Source organism: Carlito syrichta, unplaced genomic scaffold (assembly GCF_000164805.1).
Source record: "Carlito syrichta isolate Samal-C Ts95f unplaced genomic scaffold, Tarsius_syrichta-2.0.1 Scaffold305639, whole genome shotgun sequence".
In the NCBI taxonomy this organism is placed as follows: Eukaryota; Metazoa; Chordata; class Mammalia; order Primates; family Tarsiidae; genus Carlito; species Carlito syrichta.
In genome coordinates this window covers 540,358-560,764 of record NW_007249735.1, presented here as the reverse complement: position 1 = coordinate 560,764, position 20,407 = coordinate 540,358, and the positions used below count along the sequence as shown (strand labels likewise).

The window sequence follows — 20,407 nt, the reverse complement described above, 5'->3', positions numbered from 1 at the left end:
ACCAGCTGGGTTCCGGTGATTCTTCCACCTCAGCCTTCCAAGTAGCCAGAATTACAGGCATGCGCTACCACGCCCAGCTGATTTTTTGATTTATTGTAGAGATGAGGTCTCGTCAAGTTGCCCAGGTGGGTTTCAAACCCATGGGCTCAGGCAATTCGTTCACCTCAGCCTCCCAAAGGCGCAGGATTACAGGCTGAGCCACCGAGCCCGGCTGAATTAAATGTTTTAATGAAGCTATTAATGACTGAAAATAAAATTTTACTAGTTTCTAAATGTTCATATGTGAGAAAAGATAGCTCTAATAAATGAGCTTGGGAATATTTAAAAATTAATTTTTATTAGTTAAAAGCAAAATAACACATTACAGTCCCCAGTGTCCATAAATGACAGAAAATATTCAGACAAAAATAACTGATATTAAACACTGTTCCAGATAACTCCAGAAATAAAGATAATAAAAAATGTGAATTACAACATATTTGGAAAAAAATCATTTAAACATATTATAGACACCATCCACATTTGTCTCAAGGTATATTAATTTATATATAATCTCCGTAAGTGTGAAAGAGAACACATTAAATATAACAAAACAAAATGTGGACACAATCATGGAGACTGGGATAATCAGACCCAGAAATGTTCTCAAGTCAGGGTGAAGGAGGTTGAACCCCACCCAAACTGCCCCCCAATCCACTCCTCCTAGGTCCTGCCTCCCTGAAGTTGCTGTTTCATGCAACTGACCATACCACTGTACTCCAGGTGAGCCCTAACCATACACCACTGTACTCCAGCCTGGGCAACAGAGATTCCAATTAAAAAAAAAAAAAAACACCAACAAAACCCTCCTACTTTCATATTGAATATACTCATTCGGAGAGCTGTAGGAACAAAGATTATAAGGCAGTGATATTACAGTATACTTTGAAAATAATGACATGAAAATTATTCCATCCCTATTAGCCTGAAAGGCATTTTAATGTATTAATCATCTCAAAAAAGTGTAAAACAGAACAAATTAAATGTAAAGAAGCAGAAAGTAACTTCTATTTAAGTGGCACATTTTGTTTTCTTTAAGCAGGGCTTCATTCTTTCACCCTTATGGCCCAGAAATCTAGCCAGGTGAAATCCCTGGAACCGAGTGAGCCCAGGTTTTTGACTTGGGCTCCCAGATGCATGGGTCGTAGAAGTGGAAACTACTTTGTGGGCTTTTGTGAAAAAGCACACATTCGCCAGTAGGGCAGATCGCATTCTAGTTCCCATCTTCAATAACCGATTCTCACAGAAGCAGCCACAGATGTTTCTGATCTAACCAGCGCTCACAGGGAAGTCCTCCTGGATCCTGGTAACACCGCTGCAGAGTCTATCCAGCCAGACACACAGGGCATGCTTACAAGAGGATTTTTGACTTAAACAGTTTTCAAGTTTTTGAGGGGTTAACATCTCTGCATTCAATTTCAGTGGCCTCACAAACATAAGCTTTTACCTTAAAGATTTGAGACGTAACATTTAACGGGTTGGCTTAGACACCCAACACATTCGCGGGCATCCAAACTTGGAGACTCGGATTCTTTTACGCGGACGAACACTGACCCGGAAACGATCTCGAGGAAGGGCAAAGGGCGGCTCAGGCCCCGCCCACACACCGCCCCGCTTCCGGGCTCCTTCGCTCTGACCGAGGTTTCCTGCCAGCCCGGAAGTGGGTTTTCTAGGTTGAGCTCCCTCTTCGTGGAGTGAGTTTCCTTATTTGTTTTTCATACCTGTGTCACTAGCTCGTCGCCACGTTCTCTACACCCAGGACCCTGGCCGCTGCGGGCGCTACCCACATCCTTCCGTCCCTCCTGCTGGGTATTCAACGCCGGGGGAGATGCTCCAAGGCTGGTTGCTCGTGTTTGGGTCCCAGGTCGGCGCCGGATTTCGGTTAAAATCGCTCCGAGGCGCGTCCCACCCAGACCATCCTACCTTCAGTCTATTCACCGTTGCTAAAGCTCCCCACTCGGTGTCGCGTTGGTTCCTCACCAGGTAGATGACTTTTCCGTGTATCCGTTTCTAGCCTCGCCTCTGTGACCTCTTAAGGGCAGAGTCGGGAGGCCACGCACTCCCCGTGGCCCTGGGATTCTGGAGACAAAGTCCTTTCCTGAATCCCGGCGTTGCTCCTCAGATCCTTCTGGTACCCGACCCTGCAGTCCGCAGGGTCCTTCGCAGTCACCCCTTCAGGAAGGACCCCCCCCCCGCCCAGCCCCATACCGGAGGTCTTAACTCGCCCGTGTCCTGTGATACTCGGTGTTTTCCCCATATCCTACAAATCCAGTCCCACTGCCTGTGCCCATCAGGTTGTGTTTACATTCTTGATGCTCTACTGAAAAATGTGCTCTTTCTTTGCACGGAACAATTTTTTTTCCTATTGCTGTGAATGTGGAAGTGGAGTTGGGGTGTGAGGAAAAAGTGAGATGGAGAACAGGGTGGCAAAAGCTCACGGTAACTCTTCCTCTTCTCATAAGGAGAAAAGTTTCATTGGATTAGGCCCACACTAAGGGCGTTATTAGTCCCCTCTTTCAAGGTCATGTATCTTATTTATTACATGCATTTAGGGGCAAATACAGATACATTCTGAGACACTGGGTGCTGGGGATGCAGCACATTAATGTTTGGGGAAAAAAATTCATTCCATAACAGTTGGTTCATTTTTAAGCCCTCTGGTTTTTAAATTAGGGTTTTAAAAGTTATACATTTCTTCGGGATTACAACTGGGTTCTTCTTAATGATTGCGACTATTTTCATTCTTCATGGAACTCATAATTGATTAGTAATGTTCATTTAATTTTACTATAATCCCTTTGTTATAAACGTTTATTGTCTTTTGATTAGTTTTTTTGGACTGCATGATTATTGTTTATTTTCATTTTGATTTTACTGATATAAGCATCTGTGGTCTATTTGCTATATATACATTGTTTTGGAATTTTCTTCATGGTCAGTTACAGTCATTTTGATGGATGCCAGTGGGTTAACTGAAGCGGAATAGAAAGTCTTTACAATTTCATTAAAAGTCCATTTGTATTTGCTTGTTAGGATATAGTAATTCTTCAAAACATCTATCTACACATTATTGTATTTGAGCTATAATAAATTCCTAGAAGGTTAATCCCACCATTCAAATTTTAGGGTTTATCATTTTTCTTTGAACATCTATTTTTCTACTTATGTATCTTTCCAACATATACGTATTTTGAGCTAAATATTTGTAAATATATTTTTGTTAAATTTTTTGCTAGGAATATACAATATCATTTCTTCCTCTTTTTTGTTGTATATTTGATACATACCTAACCTCCTTGCACTTATTCCAATATTTTTAGAATGAAAATATCAGTTGTATAGGACATCTTTACAAGAGTTAGTATCTGTGAAGTGATTAGGATCTTACCTGAGATATTATGAAAGAGCAGCAGTCATGGCAAAAATATATTTAAATTCATAATTTCAGGTGAGTTATGTAAACCTTATTAGCCAATATTAATATCTTATTTAACAGCATATATTGTATGAATTTAGGGGAAGATACAGGTGCATTTAAGATGCAGATGCAGGAACTCTCAGTGAACTCCTTGTTTCTGGCAAACAGGCAGAGTGGTTTATGGAAACTATCAGATGTAATGAAGAAAACTTTTCTTGATTGAATTTCTTTAATTATGATATGGGCCAGTTGTGGTGGCTTATGCCCCAAATCCCAGCACTTTAGGCAGATAATGCAGGAGGATGACTTGAGCCCAAGATTTTAAGACTAGCTAAGTAACATGGTGAAAACACATCTCTACAAATAAATAAATATGATATGGTTTGCAAAATAGTGTGTCATTAGTGAACTGTGATGATGATAGTGATGGTGGTGGTAATGAGGATGATGGTGGTGATGGTGATGATGGTGGTAATGGTGAAGGTGATGCTTATGACAAGGATGATGGTGGTGATGATTATAATGAGGATAAATTGTAAGTTTTTCTTATTGTGAAAAGTATATTCTAGAGTAATTTTGACTTCCTGATTAATCCACACTCATAGAAACTACATCCTTTTTCTCTAAAAACTTAAGTAGATAGGTAGACAGCTATTAATTGTTTCAAAATGCTAAAGTACAAGTTAGCAAAAAATGCTAAAGTATAAGTTAGCAAAAAATGATAGGGCATTAAGATACACCTGGGAAACAGTTTTTCATTTGAATACAACTATTATATTGATTCATCTGTGTGTGTGTGTGTGTGTGTGTGTGTATGTGTGTGTGTGTGTGTGTGTATCCATGTGCCCTTCAGGGAAACGGGCCTTCCTGGAAGAAGTCCAGATTTGGAGACCACACCCTGCCCCTGAGTTTCTGATGCCCCATCTATGCTGAACATTAATGCTACAACACTTTCTCAATTTTGACTGCCTTTCTGTACTTTGTAGTATCTAGTCTATCCCACTATCTTTATGTCTGGATATAGGGATTGTGCTTCTGATCCTGGGACTGCTGAGAGTGTGATGGATTGAGTGACTGGAGTAGTTTCCTGCTTCTGGGGCATACTTAATATATATTGGGAAGGCGCCACAGTTTGTAGACCTTCCCTCCAGTCTACTAAGCTTGCCCCGTTGGTTTCTGGGTCCCTGCAAATTCTTAGGAAAATTTGTGGTTAGCCTGGTGGACTACTATTGCCCTCCTTGTGTTTTTCAAGCAGACAAGAGTGGTCGCTGGTCTTACAGGTGATTTATAGTATTTTCCATAGGCCCAAATGGGTCAAGCTGCCCTCCCAGAGCATTCCCTGTCAAAACAATTCTTCCAGGCCTCTGGAAAGAAATGTGGAAAATGTATGAATGATCACCCTTGGAAAGAAAACTGAAAGTTAGCTTGGGGAACTGGGAGTGCTGAATATTTTCTTCTGTTTTGAGGAACGCTTCATCAGCTTGGTCAGTAAATCAGACATAGTTCATTGTTAGATAAATATTATTCAGCATTTTATAACAACAATGATAGATAATAACTAATAATTACAATCCGAATGATAGACAACACTAGCAATAATGGTCTTTATGATGATGAAAAGGAAGAAGAGGGAGGGGGTATAGGGAGGGGAAGAAGATGCTTAAAGAGATGGGTGAATAGCCTATAGGTCTCTACTAGGTAATTATCAGTTATCCAGATCAGGACTCTTGGCATGGTTTGAGTCAGGGTCATAGTTTGGCACCTTTAATCATGTCCCTGAAGGCAAAGGACATGCAGAGGTAGTAAAAAAAGAAACAGTAGAAGTCAAGCATAGGTGACCAAAAGGTCTCCTAGAGGGTGAGACATGGGGGATAAAAGAAACCTGGGTCCAATGACTTCCTTCTGTCCTGCACCCATCCCTCTTCTAGTGCCTGGACATTTGATAGGAGGCATAGGGAGTCCCTACAAGGAAGGGCAGACTACTGAGCTTCACTGTGGTTTAGGCCTTTCCAAACCCTGTCTGTTTCAGTCAGTCCTCAAGTCTCTATTAACCTGAGGTCCTTGCTGTCCTTTCTGCCTTAAGCCACCTTCAGGTCTGGATTTGTCCATTCATATTGCTTACACTCCTTGTACATGCATTTGTGATTTCACCAGGCAGCATGAAGTTTCCTGGACTCTGAGGACTAATACTTAGGAAATTTGCAAAGTTAAGACCTGAATAGGAACTCTGTCCAGCACGTGTAGACAGCCCCAGGGACTTCTGAGCTCCATCAGGTACTAAGAAAAATTTACAGTGAGCTTGGAAGGCAGCATAGAACCTCCCTACATCTCTGAGGCAAGCATGAATGGTTCTTGGGCATCAAGCTGTCTTAGATAATTTTGTGGACTTTCTCCCTTGGTCTTCTAGCCAGAAAGTTGCAACCTTGAGGACTTTGACATTTTTCTAGAGATTTATGGCTATTAAGAACCCCTTCATGGAGTTCCTCTAAGAGGATGAATGGATCCCTTCCTTCAGAATATGATGTAGAATAATTGAGATGGCACCTCTGACAAGGGCACCCTGTGTTACAGTGGATATCAGGAGTGACTTTGTGTCTGTATGTCTGTTGGGGAGCCCTCTTCAGTAAACTAGGAACCTTTTGTCAATATATTCAATGCTGTATAACTATAATTTCAAAAGTAACTCATAATAACCTCAAATAAATATCATGATGCATATATACAATAGTGATAATATTGATGGTCATAATGATGATAATAAAATAATTTTAATATCAATTATTATAGTCTCAAGAGATTACAAATTAGAGTACATATTCCCCTGAATGAATGGCAAGGTACTTAAATCAGACCTAGTAGGATTAGTTTGGAATAAAAGTTGCAGGTTTGTATCCTGAAACATGTTTCGTAAGAAAAAGAGTTGTGAGATTTTGTTTGTTGGATCAAAACAAAAAAAACCTGGAGTACTTCCTTGGTGAATGTGAAGATTTCTTAAAAATTTCAGTAGCAGAGCCTATAGGGCAGAGATGGATGAACCCTGGCTTGTGCCTGCCCACCACCAGATAGCCATCAGGATTCAGAAGTCAGACTGCTGACTGATAGGCAAAGCTTCATACAGAGAAGACAGGAGTGCAGATCCTACGGGCCTCCATGGAACATTAATTAGTCAGCACTGTCTCAGTCCTCAGTGCCTGGAAGCTTTTCTGCCTTTTGCTCTTCAGAGTCTTCCAATGACTGGATATCACTATTCAAATGTCCCTGCCCAGAGCTTCTGGAAGAGCAGTCAGGAACTGCATAAATGGTTTAAAAATTGTCAGTTTCACTGCTGCTTTCACAGTAGAGAAAATTAGAGAATGAGTTATGTCAGAAAGCATTATTGCCTATTTTTAAATTATTATTTAAAATTTTGATAATACATAAAATTTACCACCTTAACTATTTTAAGTGTACAGTTCAGTAGTATGAAGTCATATTTTTGTGCAATCTTCTACACGATCCATCTCTAGAATTCTTCATCTTGCAAAATTGAAACTGCCTAACCATTACAGATATAGTCATAGATTTCCAACGTGTATGGTTCTCTCCTGTATCCACCAAACCTATAATGTTTCCTGGCACATAGACTGCATTAAAGAGTTTGTGAATGAATAATGAATTGAATGAATCATCCTAATTTCCCTTTCAAAATGGCCTTTTTTCTTTGCTCTCCAGCTTGTATGAGAGTTACAGTTTTTGCAGTTGTTTGGGAATCCAATCTAATTTAACAGAGTGTGTCCCCAGAACTAAGCTGTGATTAGGTTCAGTGTTAATGCAACTAGGGTGTGTCCCTGGAATGTAGCCCTGATTAGGTTTATTTACTGTTTTTCTGTATAATAGAGGATGCAGTTTCTTCAGGAAGGAAAAGATGAACAGTTCAGGACATTGAGAGAAGAGAAACTGCTTTTCTGTGCTTCAGGACTTAGTTGGCTTTACTGTTTCCTCCAATTATTGGATTTCTGGTGAGTGTTCCAAACAGTTAGGTGCGATATGGCCTCATTCTCTCACAATGATACAAGTCTTGTCTATTTTTAGACATTTGCCATATGAAAGCAGTAGCTTATGATCGTTAAATTTTATTTTATCAGAACTTATTTTATTACCCTCATTTTCTAGTTTGAATATTTGTTGTACCTTTTCTATTTTTAAAAAATCTATTTCATTATATTAAGTGTCTACTTCATGATTCTAGATCTGTGCTATCTAATACAGTAACTACTGGTCACCCATGGCTATAAAATTTAAATTACATAACTACATTTCAGATCCTTTGTAGCATTAGCTAAATTTCAAGTGATTTGTAACCACATATGGCCTGTAGCAACTATATTGAACAATACAGATATTGAGCATTTACTTTCACAGAAAGTTATACTGGGCTTGTTAATCAACATCTTTTTTTTTTTCTTTTTTGATGATAAACTTTTTTCTGCTTCTTTGAACTAGTTTTATGTATATTGTCATATAATTTTTTTATTCCTTTGACTTTTTGAGATATGGAGACCCAAGAAAATGAAATTTATTTATAAAAAATTGTGTGTTCTTACATATTTAAGCTTCAGTCACCTTCAAAGTACACTGCATTTGATGCAATACACATAAAGATAGTGAGATAGACTAGATAATACAAAGTACAGAAAGGCAGTCAAAATTGAGACAGTGTTGTAGCATTAATGTTCAGCATAGATGGGGCATCAGAAACTCAGGGGCAGGGTGTGGTCTCCAAATCTGGACTTCTTCCAGGGAGACCCATTTCCCTGACGGGCACATGGACACACACACACACACACACACACACACACACACACACAAATGAATCAATATAATAGTTGTATTCAAATGAAAACTTGTTTCCCAGGTGTATCTTAGTGCCCTATCACTTTTTGCTAACTTGTACTTTAGCATTTTGAAACAATTAATAGCTGTCTACCTATCTACTTAGAGGTTTTTAGAGAAAAAGGATGTAGTTTCTATGAGTGTGGATTAATCAGGAAGTCAAAATTACTCTAGAATATACTTTTCACAATAAGAAAAACTTACAATTTATCCTCATCGTAATTCATCACCATCATCACCACCACCATCATCCTTGTCATAATCATCACCTTCACCATTATCACTACCATCACCATCATCCTCATCATCCTCATTACCACCACCATCACTATCATCATCACAGTTCACTAATAACACACTATTTTGCAAACCATATCAGATTTATTTGTAGAGATGTGGTCTCACTAAGCTAGTCTTAAAATCTTGGGCTCAAGCCATCCTCCTGCTTCAGCTGCCCAAAATGCTGGGATTTGGGACATGAGCCACCGCACCTGGCCCATATCACAATTGAAGAAAATTCAATCAAGAAGAGTTTTCTTCATTATATCTGATAGTTTCTATAAACCACTCTGCCTCTTTGCCAGAAACAAGGAAGTTTTAGTGCTTCTGCCATTTTTGTTTCACCTCTTCCATATCAGCAAAATATTTCCCTTTGAGGACTATTTTTCATCCAGATAAACAAATAAACAAATAGTCGCTTGGAGCGAGATTGGGTAAATAGGGAGGTTGGAGCATGGGAGTCATACCATTTTTGTTCAAAAACTGGTGAACATGCAGTGCAGTGTGGGCTTGTAAATCACCCATCATGAAATAAGCAAACTCATTGGAAAAAATCTCTAAAGCTGAATGAAGCTTCTCACAACAACCCTAGCTGGTACACTGATGCTAATGGGTTTCTAAAAACACTTCCCTAGAGGAGGAAGCCTCTACTACAAGGGATCTACCCTCCAAAAAATAATTCGAGGTTTTTTTTTGGTCTCCCCTCGTAAATACTTATACTTTTTTTTACATCCTTTAAAAAATAATATATCTAAGGCAAATAAATGTCCTGTGACTATTATTTGTGCTTTATTTTACTGGTATTTTTACATAATGTATTCAGGTATCATTTTTTATAATGAACTTTCTAAAAATGATGCCAAGGCAATTAAAAAGAGTTCCCCCTTTATTCTTAATTGGGAGATTGTGTCTTGTATTCTTGACATACTTCCTGGATCTATTTCATTGTGTTGCATTTTCCCCTGCAAAAATGTGAGGTATCCTTCATTCTTGGACACAAACAATTTGCATTCAGTGGACATTGTGCACTGGTTTGAGATAGTAAAGCAGAGTAACGTTAAAAATAAATATTTTGTTGCAGGTATGGTGCTTTTGTATATTCAATTCTAGAATAATTTTAAACTTCTCTTTACTTTTATTATTTCCTGAAGGGTTTTTTTGATACATTGGATGCTTTAAAACATGCAAGGCTGAGTTTAATTTGTAATCTAATTTGAGATGACAGGATTTTCCACTTCTATAAATTTGACATACATTTTTTTTTATTTCACACTTACTTTATATTTAAAGGTATCATCTTTTACTGTATGTTTGTTTGATCTTTGCTTTTCTATTGGTGCACTGCTGCAATGTAATAGACAAGAAGGCAAAGCTATTCTAGGTATGTCAGCTGTATATCCTTAGAACCTAGATTAATGCCTAGACCATTACTGGTGTTGAGAACTGAGACATCACACTTAATAGCACCACTTTTCCAGTAGTTATGAATGGAAAGAAAAGAAAAGGACAAGTGAGTGGATATAGTTACCAGTTATTTTTGTTGATAGATTAGTTTGAGAACATGGTTTCTCATGTAGGAGAACAAATACCCCCAGCAATGCACCCCAGAACTAAGTGTCTCCAGATAGCTTGGTAAGGACTGGGAAATCCCAAGTTTGCTCCTGATTGCGAGGAATGCCCTTAAAATTCTAACCTGATATTGAGTGAGCTGAATGCCTCCTTCCTGGTGGCTCTAGAAGGGATCTGAAAGGAGATTCTGAATTGTGAAATCACCCATCTTGAAGTCACCAGAGACAGTCACTATTCCTGCTCTGGTGAGAAGTCAGTCAATATATGTTTGCATGCATGAATGATTAATGTACAACCACTGAATATGTTTTGTTAGTTCTAAAGTTTTCTTCTATAATTGTTTTTGAAGTACATTTAATCCTCATCTCTTGAGATGATTTCAACTAAATCAACTCTAATTCTTCATGCAATGAGTTTGCTTTGACTTTCTTCCCCTATCGTGTCATTCTCTATTCCTGGCATAGTCTCTGTAACCAGGAAATTATTGCTAATTCATCTATAGGTTATATTTGCGAATGTGTTCTCTAAGTGCATCTCTTCTTGTGACATTTCAGGAAGACTTTTCTTGGTAATAACATATATAGTATGTTTCTGTCTATATGTATAATGGAAATTAGGAATATTGCAACTAATAAAGTTTAATATAAAACAGGATTGCAAATACTTCAATTACTACTTTAATAAAATATTAGGGAAACTAGATTTCTTAATCCTCATTCTATATTTTTGAGCATCCTTGACCTAGAGGTTTGAGATAGTAAAGCAGAGTAATGTTATAACCCATGTGTTCCTGTTACTTTTTGATGCAGGAAATTTTTAGGGCTCAGTTAGCAGGGTGGCCGCATTGATCCTTCCAAATGTAATAAAGCTTTGAATTAATTAACCTTATCATAAAAGACATTGTAACTTGACTGATATCCAAGTCTGAGGGGTATAGCTGTAAAAATTAGGGTTAAGGGAATGTGGAAAGGGAGTGAGCTTCCAAGGGGCTATGAAGGCTATTGAAGAACCCTTGCTTGCAAATTTAGCATGGATAATAAAATCTGAGAAATTCCACATTGTATATCTATATATGAAAATCAAAGTTCACATGTGGAATAAGACAGTGATCCCTATGTTTTGCAATCTGCTTGAATGCCATAGGCTGATTACTATATACAAATCAGTGCTTTTCATGTTGATGTTCTTAAGACATGGATTTCTGTTGTTTTTATTAGCAAGCACATCATGGCCTTTTTAATTTTGACTGTGGGATAAGAGAATAATCCTATGCCTGTTTGTGTTAGAGTACATTAGATTTTGTTTTGCCTAGGCAGGGATCATACTCAAGTGAGTATCTAGGGTTTCATGACAGGTGGTAGGACTGAATTGTGCACAAAACTGGAGTTTCATGTCTTCTTTCTCCATCCACAGTTTTACCTTATTGGTACTCTTGAGAGTGTAAACCCAGTGGAAGACATCAGGAAACTGAGTTACTAGCAATGCCTCCTCTGGTGAGTAGGGAATGCCTTTTGCTACTGAAATTACACCCCTATTGCCAGTGTGTGGGCAGGTTTAATTTATTTGCATGAATACTCTAAGTGTAATCAAGAGGTATTCAAGGATCTGAGCTTCAGTTAGGTTTCCCAGGACCCTGGATGGTTTCATGGATTAGGAGCTCATCAATAACAAATATCCTTCTGAATATCACACCCATTCCAGTCTTTTTTAGGGTTGTGTATTTACAGAAGAGATGAAAATTTTTTCTCTCTCATCCAGTGCACGGCCTCACTAGAAATAGTTGATTAACTGTCTCTATTAGGTATAAAGGCTTAGGATTGTAGTGTATGCAGGTGATAGGCATGAGTGAAAAGTAGATCATTACAGCCCAGTAAGGAGGCAAATATTTTAACAGGTGGGTTCACTCAATCCAGTTGTACAAGTCCTGGAGTGAGGTCTGTGCAATGCTGAGTTAAAGCAAGACGGTTAGGTCTAGGAAGGCATGAATAATTCATTTTGTTTCCAGTTATGAAGTTCTCAAAATTTGATAGAATGTACTTGAACTTTTGAAAACTTCCAAAAAGATACATAAGATACTCATTATTATACTTTTTTGCAATCATTTTTCTTACCTATTAATAATTAACCATTTTTTCATATTTGATCATTGGAAGTAATATATAGGGAGTATTATTAACTTAATTGTGGCTGTGCAATAAAGATTAAAATAGGAAAATGAATATAATAGGTAGAGAAAAATTGAAGGCCTGGGATAATTTTTGAAGAACTAAATAGACAATAACCAATAAAGAAGGTTCTTTCATACTTGAACAGAGAGACAATATAGAGATGCTGGAGAGACAATAATGACTGGTGTTAGAAGTTCTTAGAGGCTATTGACAATGGGAAGTGTCAAACTTCAGGAATTAACAGGCTAGGACTGTTCAGTACTGAAGTCTAGGAGGTCCCTGGCTTGTGCTGCTGAACTATTTGTCCTTAAACCTCACTATGAATGCCTGATTTATGTAGAGCTGAAAGAGACTGTACCTACTGATACTACGATCTCTATGAAGCTTTTTCAATTCAAGGAATGCTGAGAATTACTTAAAGTTTTCTACCATTTTTATAAATGGTAGACTGATGGCTTCTAATATGTGTTTGAGAGACAGGAGGAACTTCACACCTTCATTGGATTTTTCAAAACTCAAAAACAGATTATTAAACCATTTCATAGTTGAAGAATCTGAGGTGCATCTAAGAGAAAAATTTTTTTTTTATTAATCAATATTTTTTATTATGGTTTTGTGGGGTACAGTTAAGGGTTAGGTGTACAATTACGTTTCATTCAGGCACCCTGTTGATAAGAGGTGTTTTCCCATTCCCCAGACAGATATTTGCTACTGTTAATCCCATCCCCCTCCCCCCCATAGTTTCCCAGTACCGTCAGTCATTTTCTTATAGTATTACATTGGATGTTCAAGATCCATTATATGAGTGAGAACATGTGATACTCTGATCTTTGTTTCTGTGAGAGGTCACTCAGTATTATAGATTCTAGTTCCATCCAGGTTGCTGCGAAATTCATTATTTTTTCTAAGAGAAAAATTTAACCACAGTCATGATTTAAAAGTGGCAGATCCTTGCCTTCTGTAGTTTTATAAAATACTTAAAATTAATGGAAAAGAGAGTTTCAGTTATGAATTTTCAAGTGCAGATTTTATAATGACCTGTTTGGAGGTCATGCTTAACAGTTTATTGGAAAATTTCCAAATTGTATTGCGCTGTATCTTATGTAATATTCCTTTATAAGAAAATGTTATGAATTCAAGGCGTGTATGTCTCTGTGAGGGTTTCTGAAAACAGAAATTCAGCTCAGCACTGAGAATGAACAGTCTGGAACCATAAACACTGATCTTTCTAAACACTCAGCTCCTTCCATGCCTCAGTTTTACTATCTCATCCCTCGTTCTTTAGACATTTACAGGATGTCTCTGTCTAAACTAATGTGTATGATGTTCTAGAAACCAGTGACTTTTGAAGATATAGCTATAAATTTTACACAGGAAGAGTGGGCCCTACTGGACACATCAGGGAGAACCCTGTACAAAGACGTAATGCTAGAAAATATCAATCATCTGATCTCCGTAGGTGAGTCTGTAAACATTTGTGTATGTAGGTATGTATATATGTATGTATCCAATCAATCAATCACCAAGTATCAACAAGAAACAGCTTCCCTGTATCCCACTCCAGTCTATTCTGATTCTTTCATAAGCCTTATAACTACAAGAAAGAAGGTTTGTTTATAACCCCACTAGAATGTAAGCTTGACCATGATTTCATGTCTTCTCCTGGTCCTAAATCTCCAAACCTCAAAGCAGAACTTAGAATTTAATAAATATTTTAGAATTCACAAATAGATTTACTATTTTGTAAATTATTTTGCTCTAATCACTGTTAGAGGCTTAAGACTAGAGTCGTGAAAATAACAGAACTTTGGTTATTTTTGTTGGAGCATGTTTAATGGATTCTATTTGAAAATAATATTGAACTCACTGTGGAGACTTTTAATTTTTCCTTTTTTGAAAATATTGCTAATTTGCATTCTACCTTTGAATTTGAGCATCCTGAGGTCCTAACTGTTTGGGGTACTTAATCTAGATGTGTTCCTGGTCTAGTGAAGAATCATCAGTGTTTTAAATATATTCCCTGGGCATTCAAGATTCTCCTTATTCTTCCTAAGTAGCCTTCTATGGCCTTGATGTTAATAGACTTGTTTTAGCATGAAACTGAAAATCCATATACCTTTTTTTCCCTCATTAACAGGATATCAGCTTCAAAAATCAGATGTGATTTTCCATTTGAAGCAAGGAGAAATGCTGTGGATGGTGGAAGGAATAGAATTTCCCCAAGGCCAGAGTCCAGGTAAGCAGCAGGAACTTGTACTTTTATGGACAGGTGCCTGGTCAATGTCTGAATATGTTCTTGGGAATAGCAAATGAGTGTTTTGTTAAGTGAATGTTGTTTTCTGCAATGTAGAAGAAGACATTGGGACAAAATTTTTCACATGTTGTCATTATTCCTTTTACGTATCAGTCACAATTTATTGTTTTTGGCTGTAGGGAAAAAGATATTACTATATCTCTTGGAGGTAAATTTTTTTTTTTTGAGTTGGAGTCTCACTCTGTCACCCAGACTGGAATGCAGTGGCCGCTTCTGGCCACTGCAGCCTTGACCTGCTGGGCTCCGGTGATCCTTCCGCCTCAGCCTTCCAAGTAGCCAGAACTACAGGCATGCGCTACCACGCCCGGCTGATTTTTTGATTTATTGTAGAGATGAGGTCTCGCTGCCCAGGCGGGTTTCGAACCCACAGGCTCAGGCAATCCAGATTTCTGTGTTTTATCTGAAGTTCTGACCTGTCTGAAGTACATTCTGTTAGGGAGAACAATGCACAGATCCGTCTTTGGAAAAATACTTTTACCTTCTGAAACCCAACACCTTGTTAGTCTGGAATCAATTCTGAATAATAAAATCCAGCCGCTTTTGATGGACTATCTGTTACTTTCCACAGCAAGTCTCAAAGCCTCTCTGTGGTAGGTGACCCCATGTCTACTCACATCCTGTTTTTGGCAGTGTTTCTTGCCAGCCACACCCGGCCCTTATGGCTGGATAATCCTGCCCATGCAGGACCTGCCCATTTTGCCACCTGTTTGGTTGACATCCCAACTGATGGGACAACCAGAGAACCCTCACTGATCTGCATGCCCTCTGGGAGCTCGGGACACTGCACAGAGAGGGCCTGTCGGATGGCTAGGCTGATATGCCACACAGAGTGCCATGAAGTAGTTGGGACTACAGACATGTGCCACCACACCTGGCTAATTTTTTTTTTCAAGAGACAAAGTCTCACTATGTTGGCTTGGCTGGTCTCAAACTCCTGGGCTCCTTGTTACTTTTAATTCCCAACTCCCTATAAAATAAAATGAATTACACATTAAAAAAAAAAGGTACAAACACCTGGTGAGCTCAAGCAATCCTTCTGCCTTGGCTTCACCAAGTGCTGCAATTAGTAAGCCACCATGTTTGGCTTCTAATTCTTTTCTTTGAAAAATTTCCCCTTCTTTTCCCTACAAGGAACTCATCTCCATTTTACTTTTTTTTCATATGTTAAACCTGACTATCTTTAATTGTCCATGTTCTACAATGTGTTTCTACTACTTACAGTATTCTTTATTTGACATATATTTATCTAAGTGCCAATTTTTATAGACACATTGCCTTGGTCTTTTTTGATATTTCTGTTCACCTAATGCCATGCTAACATTTAATTTTTGCTATTGTTATAGGCAGAAAAAGTGCACATAAAGAACAAGAAATGATAACTACACAGCATATCACCATGAAGGACACAGCCACTATCAAGTCAGTTGTAAGTTACACGGGTGGGAACCATGGTCATTCAAAGTACAGACCTGGCATTGAGATAACTACATAATTAGCATCATCAACTAACTGTAATTAAATGATGATTAAGTATTTTCTGAACCAAAAGTTTTGTATAATTTGAATTTAGTAAAAAAAATTAACATGACTTTAATTTCATAACCTTATAAGTTAAAAACATAAACAAGTTCATAAGCATTGCTCATATACCTAGTCTTTAAAACATATTGAAGACTTCAAAATTAATAGCTCTGCAGTTAGGATGCTACATAAGAGATGATATTTTACTTTTATGGGAGTAATGCCATGTATATGCAAGTAACCATGGGAAGATTTTTAACTCTGGAGTCTAAATTTTACTGACAAAGTTTAGGGTTCATATATAGTTAAAACAATTATGTTTATACATATGTGGGCAAATAATTAACAATCTTTTTACTCTTTCCCAATAACAGAAATCTTATACTCAAGATCTATTTAAATGGAAAGATTCAAAATATTTTAATCACAGCACTGTATTGACTCAGCATTTTCTAACACATTCAGTAAAAAAAACCTTTGTCAGCAAACAGTATGGAAAACTCCTTAGTGACTGCTCACACCGTAATCACTCAAGAGGTAAACTATATGAATGTTATCTCTGTAGGAAAGCCTTTAGTAATTGCTCAAACCTTAGACAACATGAGATGATTCATACTGGAGAGCGGCCATATGAATGTCATCTGTGTGGAAAGGCCTTTATTCAAAACTCTGACCTTAAAAAACATAATCGAACTCACACTGGAGAGAAACCATATGAATGTCATTTTTGTGAGAAAACCTTCAGTCAATCTTCTAACCTTAGACAGCATGAGAGAATTCACACTGGAGAGAAACCATATGAATGCCATTTGTGTGGGAAAGCCTTCAGTCAGTCATCTAACCTTAGACAGCATAAGAGTATTCACACTGGAGAGAAACCATATGAATGCCATTTGTGTGGGAAAGCCTTCATCAAATCTTCTGCCCTTAGACGACATGAAAGAACTCACTAGAGAGAATGATGAATGTCTTCAGCATATATTCTACCTGAATGACAGTATTATGAATGAAACTAATGTGAGACAACTATCATACCTGTGTAATATAAATACAATTAAAGGCTCGCACATTGAAGAAATACTGTCTGTGATAAGTGTGAAAGATCCTTCAATCATTCTTATCCCTCATTTGACATATACAAAGTCATGTGGAAGAGAAGCCATATGTATGAATTCTTTTTTTTTATTTTTAAAAATATTTTACTTAACCCAATATATCCAAAATATTTCAACATGTCATCAGTTTCAACAAGTAACCAATGTAATCAACATAAAAGAGATTACTAACAAGACAGTTTGCATTATTTTGTGTTAAGTCTTCAAAATCTGGTGTGTGTTTCAATCAGATGTATGAATTCTATGTGGCAGAACATCAATCAGTGGTTTGACATTGATGAAATGAGACAACTTGCTTTGTAATACAATTAATCTAGAAGTCTTCAGCAAGAGTTCTAAGCTTTAAACACAGTAGAGGACTTGTATAGGAAAGAACTCCTAGGTGTATAGTCAGTATAGGAATGCCTCTATGATTTATTGTTAAGCAACATAAGCAAAATATACTTGGGAGAAGCCCTTGATCTGTAGTCACTATGAACAAAGATTCAGGCAAACATCAAGTGCATGTGCGCACGCATACGCACACACACAAACTCAGTGAAGGAATAACCTATTTTATAGGAAATAAGAGGATGAAACTTTTTGAGAAATACCATAAAATTATTCTAGAAATGATTTAATGAAAAACTGTAGTATTATGGTAAATATTCAGGGTCTGCTTATGAGTAAGAACATGTGGTAATCTGTTCCTTGTTTCTATGATAGGTCACTGAGTATGATAGACTCTAAATCCATCCAAGTGGCTGTGAAGTTCATACGTTTGTCCTTTATGGCTGCATAATATTCCATCATGAATATGTACCACTTACCACTTTTAAAAATCCAGTCCAACTTCAATGGGCATCACAATTGGTTCCACATTTTTTCTATTGTGAATAGTGCTGTAGTCAACATGTATATGCAGGTTTCTTTTTTGTAGAATGATTTGAGTTACTCTGGGTATATTCCCAGATTATATATCCCAGAGGGATTGCTGAATCATAAGGAAGGCCATTTCATAATACTATAAGAAAGGGATGGGCAGGGGGGAAGGGGGTACATCAATAAGGGTACCTAAATCTCAAACCAGGCAAAATGGGGACCAAAGGGTGGCCCAGACTTTTCACACAATGTCCACTTGTATACCTAATCCTAAATTGTGCCCCACATCTTTAAAATAAAATACATACTAAAAAAAAGAAAAGAAAAATTGTGATAACTCCTTTATTCATAAATAACACTCATGGCACATATAAGGATTCACACTGGACAAAACAGTGTCATGAATGAAGGAAAATCTTCAGTGGTCACTCATTTCATAATCAACACAAAGTTTCTTTCACTGAGGAAGTACAAATTCTAAAATCAAAATGGAGAAAGTTTCAATTGTTTTCACATTAGAAAACTGAGTCTGAAAGAAACCAACCAAAAAAGACTCTAAAAGAACCTTATAACATACAATTTAGCAAGTCATAATTTTGAGAAGAGCTATCTATGAAAAAAATACAGCATTTAAATGTAGTATAGTGAAGCTATCTAGAAGTGTGTAACATTGGATTTAAATTGAAAATAGATCAGTTAGATCTAACTTGCAAATATAAATGAGACCAATACTTGCAAGTATTTAAATGATAAAACTTGGTACTGAAAAGTCTAATATAATGGTAATGTTGTAGTTTTCATTATGTAGTTTTAAATGCATAGATGTAGGTCTGGACTTCCTGTTGTATGGGTAGATACTTAGCTTCATTCCTGAATCTTTCATTTTCACAACAGTTTCTTCCACACAACTAACTTCCCATTCCACCCAGAGCAGTTTCCATCAATGTCTAGGGGGTAAAACAACAGGGAACTTTACCTTTCCAGGTTTCTCAGAGTGCCATGACCCTGGTTCATGGCAGCAGTTTTATAAACATCTAACCTTAATCTCTTGAGGCTCCCCGGTCCTTGTCTCTGACTCTGGGAACTACCTGGGGACAGAGAGATAGGCATTTCTGCTCTTTCATTCCACAAATTATTATTTGCATTTTGACTCTAAAGCCTCTGGGTATGGGCAGAAGTTCATCCCACAACCGCATCTCACATCTTATTCAGGTCAGTCCTGAGACAAATGACATAAAGGAAGTGTGTGGCAGCATACATCATACTAAAATATAAAACACCCTAGTGTGATAAGTCACAAATTTATATGCAAGTAATCACTGTTGTGTGATGTTTTAAACAACTTGGAAAAGTTAAAGCTATTCAGTGAAACATCTGGATATTATATAAAGCTTCATGCCTATCACTTTGTTTATAATAAGTAACAGCACTAACTTGAAAACTTAATGGTGAATGTAAAGCTTAAACAAGACATGTTTTCCAAATTTGGTAGTAACCCAAAGAGAAAAATAAGGAGATTGAAAATGTTCCATCACGTTTCAAAAGATTGCTTTTGCTGAAATTAAAATGTGTCTGGCTCACATACGCCACAGAATTCTTCTCCTTATTTGTTTTCATATTTAATTTTTAGCACAGTAGACTATTTTCAAATAAAATTTCCAAGGATTGTATGACTGTAAATAAAATTGAGCACCATAAAGACTGAATCACTTATCATAAGGTTTATTAAAACAAAAGAGCTTTAACATTTTCAAACTGGTAGTGTATAGATGATATTTTGCATATACTGGCCAAATAAATCTTAAAATGACACACTATTAACCAAAATAAAATGTCACTATATTCTGGTGGAAAAATATATCTCAGGTTGTTAGACAGTACTATAGGAAGAAGTTCATAGCTAGTATGTCTAGAGAACTAATAATGTAGCTAATGATTTTAAAAGATTTGTGTGAGATCTGTAAAAAAATTAAAATTAATTTTTGTTCACCTGAAAGTCACATTAGACTTGAAATACTATTAAGAATATAGGAAGTAAGCCCACTAAGACATGGGCACTAAACAGTGTAATGCTGAACAACTACTGGGTCAATGCTGAAATCAAAGCACAAATTAAAAGATTCAAGGAAACAAATGAAAATGAAGAAACATCTTACCAAAACCTCTGGAATTCCATGAAATCAGTTCTAAGAGGGGAATTTATATCTCTATGAGCACACATCAAGAAAATGGAAAGATCACAAGTGGAGAG

The 20,407-nt window shown here is 37.2% G+C and overlaps 1 protein-coding gene across 3 annotated transcripts; it reads left to right on the top strand.

Moving 5' to 3' along the window:
* Window positions 1-1,666: 1,666 nt before the first annotated feature.
* Window positions 1,667-17,233, top strand: LOC103264267 (zinc finger protein 705A-like). 3 transcript variants are annotated; one of them, XM_008061912.1, is made up of 6 exons: window positions 1,667-1,733; window positions 11,591-11,670; window positions 13,678-13,804; window positions 14,483-14,581; window positions 16,003-16,085; window positions 16,555-17,233. In XM_008061912.1, the coding sequence occupies exons 2-6, from the start codon at window positions 11,659-11,661 to the stop codon at window positions 17,131-17,133; spliced, it is 900 nt and encodes a 299-aa protein (XP_008060103.1). In that variant the 5' UTR covers window positions 1,667-1,733; window positions 11,591-11,658; the 3' UTR covers window positions 17,134-17,233. The 3 variants fall into 3 exon arrangements, with proteins under 3 accessions (XP_008060103.1, XP_008060104.1, XP_008060102.1); XM_008061913.1 differs by lacking the exon at window positions 1,667-1,733 and adding an exon at window positions 1,863-2,022 and having other exon boundaries at window positions 13,724-13,804; XM_008061911.1 differs by lacking the exon at window positions 1,667-1,733 and adding an exon at window positions 1,863-2,022.
* Window positions 17,234-20,407: the final 3,174 nt, after the last annotated feature.

Coding starts and splice junctions, on each gene's coding strand:
- LOC103264267 (XM_008061912.1), top strand. Junction 13,805..14,482: donor CAATCATCTGATCTCCGTAG/GTGAGTCTGTAA, acceptor CCTCATTAACAG/GATATCAGCTTCAAAAATCA. Junction 14,582..16,002: donor TCCCCAAGGCCAGAGTCCAG/GTAAGCAGCAGG, acceptor CTATTGTTATAG/GCAGAAAAAGTGCACATAAA.